The 8,826-nt window shown below is 36.0% G+C and overlaps 1 protein-coding gene across 1 annotated transcript; it reads left to right on the top strand.

The window, feature by feature from the left end:
• The first annotated feature begins 490 nt into the window (after nucleotides 1-490).
• LOC132525213 (large ribosomal subunit protein uL22-like) lies at nucleotides 491-1,127 on the top strand. The gene has a single exon (XM_060157752.1). It carries the CDS (start codon nucleotides 532-534, stop codon nucleotides 1,084-1,086), a length of 555 nt encoding a protein of 184 aa, XP_060013735.1. The 5' UTR covers nucleotides 491-531; the 3' UTR covers nucleotides 1,087-1,127.
• The last annotated feature ends 7,699 nt before the right edge of the window (nucleotides 1,128-8,826 follow it).

Raw genomic sequence — 8,826 nt, 5'->3', positions numbered from 1 at the left:
TTTCTATCTCAACGATAGCACAAAGGATTGGGGAGGAATTGGAGCTATCTTTGAGAATTGTCAGTATGCTATTAAGATTAAGTTAGTATTAATTCAGTCTAGATAGTTTTAAGAAGTAAACTGTAATCCTAGGGCAACCATAAAGAAAATAATGTTAAAAATATAGCCAAAAAAAAAAAAACCTAAGGAAATTAAAATGGTGAAAAAGGAAATCTCTGTTTAACACAAAATAAGGCAGCAATGAAGAAATAAAGAAATAAAAAAGATATGACAGTAGAAAAGAAATAGCAAAATGACAGAAGAAAACCCTACCTTATCAGTAACTCTACTGTATGTAAGTGGATTACACACTGAAATCAAAGGTAGAGATTGGGAGAATGGGGGGTGGGGGAATCCAACTTTCAGATCTGTATATAAGAAATACATTTTAGTTAAAAAACACAAATAAGGCGAGATGTCGAGTTCTCATGAATTCTCCCATGAACCACCGCTCTTCCTTTACCGGTCAGCGGCCTGAGGTGACCTCTAAAAATGGTTCGCTATTCACTTGACCCAGAAAATCCCACAAAATCATGCAAGTCGAGAGGTTCAAATCTTCGTGTTCCCTTTAAGAACACTCGTGAAACAGCCCAGGCCATTAAGGGTATGCATATCCGAAAAGCCACTAAGTATCTGAAGGATGTCACTTTAAAGAAGCAGTGTGTGCCATTCCGTCGCTACAATGGTGGAGTTGGTAGGTGTGCCCAGGCCAAACAGTGGGGCTGGACGCAGGGTCGGTGGCCCAAAAAGAGTGCTGAATTTTTACTGCACATGCTCAAAAATGCAGAGAGTAATGCTGAACTTAAGGGCTTAGATGTAGATTCTCTGGTCATTGAGCACATCCAGGTGAACAAAGCCCCCAAGATGCGGCGCAGGACTTACAGAGCTCATGGTCGGATCAACCCATACATGAGCTCTCCGTGCCACATTGAGATGATCCTTACTGAAAAAGAACAGATTGTTCCTAAACCAGAAGAGGAGGTTGCCCAGAAGAAAAAGATATCCCAGAAGAAATTGAAGAAACAAAAACTTATGGCCCGGGAATAAATGCTGCAAAAAATAAATGCAAATGAAAGTTAAAAAAACAAAAACAAAAACAAAAAACACAAATAAGCTGAAAGTTAACTGTAGAAAAAAATATTTATCATGTAAACCATTCCCCAAATGAAATGGGTGTGACTATATTAATATTAGACAAAATGACTTTAAGATGTAAACTTTGGTTATGTTAGCCTCTATGACTTCAGTGTTGTTTGCTATTTAAGCATAGACTCTCATTGTAGATACAATACATTATGGCCACATTGACAAAAATACAGTACTGGTTTCATAATATGGAAAAGTAGCCCCATGGTTGTTTCTAAAAAGTGAATAACAAATGAAAATCAACATTTTCACTTTTTGAAATGGTTTTGCAGTAATCACTATCACCTTGAGTATATTATAGAAAAGAAATAAGTGACTGGAACCTAGGGAGTACATAAAATGGATCCTATAAAGTGCTTATAGCAATATCTTGATCCTAGCAGACATTCAATAAATGTTAGTTTATGGACTTTATATTTATTTTTAATGCCATCAATATGTCAAATCTTTTTAGTTCTTATTCTGATCTCATAGTTTTGCAACTAAGGTTGTTATATAAAGCAATTAAATATGTAAAACAGGAATTAAGCTTTTAAAAACAAAGTCGGTCAGATATATTGAAAATAAAAATTGAGTTTGTATGCAGGAGTAGCCAATTGTGAAGCAAAACAAAACTATGGACTAATAATCATAAATATGGCCATAACAAATATATTTTCAATAATTATTATTTGCTTTATCACAGAGTCCATTAATGGAAAATATTTGTAGTTAAATATGAAATTAATACACTATTTCAACCATGAAAGTTAAAATTTAATCAGAAGCATGGTTGAGTAGACAAAAGCTCATGTTCAATATGCAGAGAATTGAACATCACTGAAGAAATTAGGGGCAACAAATTGCACTAAAGTAGGAAAAGGTTCTTAGGTGATACAGGAAAGAATAAAACATATGCTTCTGATTCTTACAAAAGATATTAACTCATTGAAAGTCTCAATAACTGAAAAAATTCTCAGAGGAGATCACTTTATATGGGGCAGAATTCATGTGTTTTGTGCTTCACATGATCTGTTTGTCCACTTGAAAAAAAAAAAGAAAAATACTTAATATTCTTCCTGGACTCTAGGAATATCCTAGCATAACCCCTCCTTTTTTTATTAAGTGGATGATTCCAGGAAAAGTAGGGCCTACATTTTATTCTTGCCACAAAGTAAGAACCAGATTTGGACAACCCCCACCATCAAAAATAATAAAAAAGATCAACATGATATGATATAATTTTTCATTTACCTTTTATTACATTTATTTGTTATTCTTATTAATGTCTGCTTTGTTTATGTCTATTCTACCTTCACCCCCACTTTCTCCCAGTTCCTCCAGGCTTCAGACACACACACACACAACACACACAAACACATGCATGCACATACACATTAAACATATGCTAGGTATATTCAAGGCACTGTGCCTTTTGTTTAATTTAGTCTAATAAACACTGGAGGAGTATCATTATTAAATTTCCAATTGAGAAGAGTGAGATTTAAGGAGGTTAGGTGACTCTCCCAAGCTCAGTCACACAACTGGGGACTGTGATGCTGGAATTCAAAGTAAGAATAATTTGACAATAATCCAAGTTCTTAAATATAAATTAGAGCAAAATTACAAAATATTTATCCTCAGAGAAGAAAATATATTGCATTAATGAAAATAAACAGATAAGTCAAATTTCCATAATGGAAAAAAAAAACCTGTGGAAATTAAATAAATACATGAATGAAAACTCCAATAGAAGTGTTGTAAAATTAGATTGAGGAAATTTCCCAGAAAATAGAACAAAAAGGTCAAAGAAAGAAAACAGAAGCAAAAGAAAAATTGAATGACCAAGCCACAAGGTCCCTGCAGGTCAAAGTACCACCCTCATCTCTGCCACCTTCCTGGTTCCCCTTTTGGCCTGGTTCCCATTGACATTACCAAGAACGGATCCATGGCAGCTTCTCTTATCTTTAACCCTGGCCTGCAGAGGACAGCCACCACTGAGCTTCTCAAAAAGTAGAGATACCATAGCACATGGAGAAGACTTAAGAAAACTGTACATATTCAGCTAGGCTGAGACTGCCTCCCTTGGAATTGGAAGGAGATACTTTGCCCCAGATTGACGACATTAAAACCTCAGTTACAATTTTTCAGGACAATTAGAGATTGGATTGAAATGCAGTATTGAGTGGGAGTAAACTTTAAGGTATATTCCAAACTTATTTTTCTTCAATTTAAAATTTCTTCTAAACAGGTGCTTTTTAAACTTTGTTTTTTATCTACCACCATATTCAGTAAGTTTCCTTATTTTGTCAATTCTCTATCATCTGTCTATCTATCTATAATCATGTAATTATCATAGGGAATAATTTCTGTTTAATATCACAGATTATAATATCTTTTCTAATGTCAATTATTCTTATGAATATTGAAATTTTATATTTTGCTGCCACTCTGGCTTTACAAAGCTCCGTTCCTCTTCAGTTTGGCTTTTCATGTCTCACATTTCACAGTCAGTTTTTGATTACTTGTTCTGATTGAGTTGATTTCAAAAAACCCTCAGTGCTAATTTCCATAGTAAGTGAAATGTGTGTTAAAGAAGGATGCTTATCCTGGTGTCTACTGTACCTGAAATGTTACCCGCAGTGGTTAAATTTTTTCTCTTTATTTGAGAATGCGCTCAAATGTTTCTTCCTTAGGAAGAATTCCCTCTTGCATGTGACTAAAGAATTATTGATACTGTTTTTTTTAATCCACTCCAGTTTTGATGTGACATCTGAAATATCCATTTTCATTTTTGCAACAGTTGAGCTGAGCATTAAGCTTTCAGACTGATTTTTAACAAAATTGGCATAATAAAGTCAAATGCCTTACTCTTTTTAATAGTTCTTTAGAAAATCATACTTCATAGTTAATCATGTCTCTTCAATTGACTATCCACAAAAAGTCAAGTGCCTCTTAAAGTCCTCAACTTAGATGATATTGCTTTGATGGTAAATGTAGTTTTACAACCATTTGAAGCCTATTTAAAGACAAAAATGATACTACATTTTTTATGGTCTTTTAGTATAACTCATTAAGGGCCGAAAATATTAGTTTCTTTGTAATTGAGTTTTTACAACTTCTTATGGAAAGAAGAGTTTAATAAAATACGTTTTAGCTACATCAGTGAAACAGCTACATATTTTAAAATATGAATACTTAAGAGAAATATCTGCTTTAACCTCTGAATTTGAATCTACATAGACCATCACAGAGTTTTTCCAGAAATATGTCCTAGTAGATCAATGCTGAAAACATTAAAATATTCAGTCAATATTTATTAAAAATATTTATTCCACCTTTAATGGAAATTTAAAATGTTACTAGAAGTTTAATAAAGTAGAAAATTTTGAACAAGGGATAAAAAATGGATCACAGCAGTAGTAGAATTTCTGTGATTTGAGCCTAAAATTGGTTTCTGAGTTTTCTAACCAGTATTTTTTGATTGGAAAGGAGAAACAATACTAGTACCTTAGAGGATCGTTATACTTAGTATTGAATTATTCTCAAATGAAAGCTACATGTAGTAATATCATCTTGCTCATTCTTTCCTCCCAAATATAACAAAACATAATCATAATTAAATCCTATAATGTATTGTGATAGCTAATTTTATATTTCAATTTGACAGGCCAAAGGGATGCCCAGGTAGCTGGTAAAACATTATTGCTGGTGTGTCTATGAGGTTATCTCTGGAAGAGTTTAGCATTTGAAAAAGTAGCCTGAAAGAAGATCATCCTCACCAATGCAGGTGGGCATCGTTCAGTCTGCTGAGGGCCTGAATAGAACAACAAGGCAGAGGAAGTGCAAATTCTCTCTCTCTGCTTCAACTGAGACAGCCATACTTTCCTGCGTTTGGACATTGGTGCTCCTGGATCTCTTGTTTTCTCACTTAGTACAGGACATACGCCATCAGCCCCCAATTTTCAGGCCTTTGGACTCAGGTTGAATTATACCACCAGATTTCCTGGTTCTCCAGCTTGCAGATGGCAGATCGTGGACTTCTAGGCCCCCATAACCACACGAGCTAATTTCTATAAATAAATCTCCTCATACATAGATATATGTGTATGTATGAGGAGATTTGTTATATAAACACAATATACATATATGTTTATGGTTTATTTTCATAATACCCCAAATCACAACATCTCTTTAAATTCCCATGTAATTAATATGCATTTCATAGAAGCAAGTAAAAACAGGTACATTTTCTAACTTTCTAATATCTTCATTTAAAGAACATTGTTGATATTCCTCCATCAAGTGGTGGAATCCATCTCCCTCTCCTTGAGTCTTGACAGGCCTTTAACTACAGTGGATGGGATATTCTGTGATTGTTGAGGCTGTCATAAAAGGTGATTCAGCCTTTACCCTTTGGAGCACAGTACCTATGCTGGGAGGAAGCCAAATATCCTTATCAAAGCTGCATGACCATCAGTAACTGAAGTCATTGTTGGTCCCGTTAAGAAGGTGCCATTATCTATTCCTGTCACGCAAGAGGCTTTATTGTATCTATAAAAAGCAGGATGGAAGAGGCAGTATTTTTTATACGAAAAAAAGGGATGGTTAAAAGACATAAAATTTTTTTTCACAATAGACAATGTTTTCTAAAATATATTTGGAAATTGGGAGAAAAAAGGCTTAAGATTTTGTAGTCTCTTGTAAAGATGTGTAGGCAATGACATGATTTAAAAAGCAGGGTGGCCTCTACTCCTCACTCCACATGCAGGGCAGACATTTTTAATAATTATATATCTTTGCCCTTTTTTTAAAAAAATTTATTTTTGACTGCGCGCGGGCTTTCTCTAGTTATGGCGAGCAGGGGCTACTCTTTGTTGCGGTGCACGGGCTTCTCATTGCGGTGGCTTCTCTTGTTGCGGAGCACAGGCTCTAGGCACGCGGGCTTCAGTAGTTGAAACACGTGGGCTCAGTAGTTGCAGCACATGGGTCGTAGAGCGTGTGTGTGCGGGCTCAGTAGTTGTGGCTTGTGGGCTCTAGAGTGCAGGCTCAGTAGTTGTGGCACACGGGCTTAGTTGATCTGCAGCATGTGGGATCCTCCTGGACCAGGGATCGAACCCATGTCCCCTGTATTGGCAGGCGGATTCTTAACCACTGCACCACCAGATAAGGCCTCTTTGCCCTTCTGAGTGCACAGGTTCAGACTGTCAGAGTTGGCCTGTGGGATCACAATTTTTATCCATTCCTCTTAAGTTTACTACACTTTCCTGCATAGAGGAGAAAATGTCAGAGAAAATGCATTTTAGTTCTCAGTCTCTGAAATTTTTTGAATCTAGAGTGTAGCACTTTGCAACAATCCCTTGAGCTGACTTTTAATTTGTTCCTAATAATTTCTGGGGGCTATAATTTGGGCTACTTCCTAGTGTCCTATCAGTCTATCCTAGCTGACTGAGATTAAGGTTGAATTTCAAGTAAATCTTTTGCTCTCATCATTTCTCAGCTAAATGGAAGGAATATAGTCTTATTGTCTGTACATATAAAATGTTTATCATTTTCAAATATTTTACATCTGTAATAACATTTGATACTCACTGTATTGAGGACACTGCTCATATGTTATTTCTTCAGAGGACCTTTTTGGATCACCCCAGGATCCATTCTCTTGCCTGATTTACTTTTCACTGTATTATCTGATATTTTAGGTATTTGTTTTATTTTTTTATTCATTTATTTTCTTTCTTTTCCACAAGGAAAATGTGCATTTCACAAGGGAAAAAAATTTTATCTTATTCACCACTGTATACCCAGTACCTGGAATTGTATCTGGTACATATTCAGTGCTCAAAATATATTATAATTTGACACAGTCCTGCAAGAAAGATACGGTACCTTTGGTCATGAGGAAGCAAATTTAGTAGGGCTTCTTGATTTGCTTCAGGTACAGAGCCAATAAGCAACACAAGCTATTTGCCTTTACTGGCTTCTATCTGGACACCTCTAGAGATTAATTTTGAACCCAAGTTCAATTATGCTTGATATTTGGAAAATACAATTTAATATGCAGAGGAGTCTGAAAACAATTTAGAGTCATTAACCTGTGAAAGGATACTAACATGTTTATGGCCAGGCATAACATGAGCAAGGTAGACAACCTTTGGGCATGCCCTAGATGCTTGAAACCTGTTCAAGTTTAGAAAGGTCAGTAGCTCAGGATTCTCTACAGCACATCTTTTGGAGGTTTTTAAGGAAAGCCTCTTGCTAAGTGTCTGTCAGACATATCTCCCAAACCATTTCAGTTTATGGTTTACTTTCATAACACCGAAAGTCACAGAATTCCATTACATTTCCATTGTCATTAATGTGCCTTTCATAGAGGCAAATAAAAATATATACATTTTCTAGCTAATATCTTCAATTGTCCTTCCAAATTTATTAGAAGTTTTCCCTCTTTATGATAATTATGGCTTCTGTTTCAGAAAGAGCTTTCAAAAGTCAATATTAAGTTTGCTGCTTTCTGTGTGGCTGTAGATTTTTAGAAGGATGCTTGAAGATATTGTATTAGAACCCACACAGAATGGTATACATGTATTTCTATGATGATGTAATACTTCTGAGAATATTACCTGACTTTCTACTTCACTAAACATAAAATGTAAATATGTGGATAATGTGCTTGGATGATTTAAAAAAAATATGTCACTATCAGAACCTCAAGGATTTGCTCAAAAGCAGTCAGTATCTTACCCGCTTTTCAAAGCAGCGACCTTGAGATAAACTGAAGGGGAACTTTGAAAGGTTCATCAACAGAGACCACACTTAATTGTTTTCATCTACCCCTTCTAAAACTGCACAAAACACAATGCTAACACAGTACAGTTGGTCCTTCATATCTGCAGGTTCCGCATGGATTTGGATCCAGGGTTGCCTGAATCCGTGGATGCAGAACCCATGGATACTGAAGGTCGACTCTAACACGTCCCTTTTTATAAGGGACTTGACCATGGGGGTTGGGGGAGGTGTTCTTAGAACCAATCCCCTGTGGACATCAAGGGACGATCATATGACTTTAAGCTCTTTGTAATGACACCAAGGTATGCTTTTCACCCAGCACTCTTTCAATTTCACTTACTTCTCTTAGGCCTGGAAGAGGGGGGCAAATTGCCACAAGACTAAAAATATCTCGGATGCATGAGTTCCCATCCTCTTTCAAACACTCAGAAAGGGGCATATCTTGTAGTGAATTGTTTCCTTACTTGCCCCTATAGACCACTTTTCAGACTGAACGGTGATACATGCCCTATCTGCAGTGCATGCCAACACCAAAAGATTCAGAATAGGATACTTCTGGAGGGAACCAGAGTATCATTGTTCATCTGCAAGGATTTCAGCAGAGCCCCCATACAAAATTCATCCTAATTTCCCTTTCCATTTTTCACTCCTCTTTCAGGGATTGGCTTGTGCCTCTTTTTGAAGCGATGGTATAGTGTCTTGGTTTAGACCATGAACATTTATGCTCAAGCTGCCTGGCATTAAAATCTGGATGACTACTTCCTAGACATGTGACTTTGAACAGTTTGCTTAATCTCTCTGTACCTTAGTTTCCTCCCCTTTCAAATGGAGATTATAATAGAAGCCTAGGGTGATTGATTTGCTTAAATTATT

The sequence above is a fragment of the Lagenorhynchus albirostris genome, chromosome 9, assembly GCF_949774975.1.
Source record: "Lagenorhynchus albirostris chromosome 9, mLagAlb1.1, whole genome shotgun sequence".
Lineage (NCBI taxonomy): Eukaryota > Metazoa > Chordata > Mammalia > Artiodactyla > Delphinidae > Lagenorhynchus > Lagenorhynchus albirostris.
The sequence above is the reverse complement of the archived record's forward strand: the minus strand, read 5'-3'. Positions and strand labels throughout refer to the sequence as shown.

Coding starts and splice junctions, on each gene's coding strand:
- LOC132525213 (XM_060157752.1), top strand. CDS start 532: ATGGTTCGCTATTCACTTGACCCAGAAAATCCCACAAAATCATGCAAG.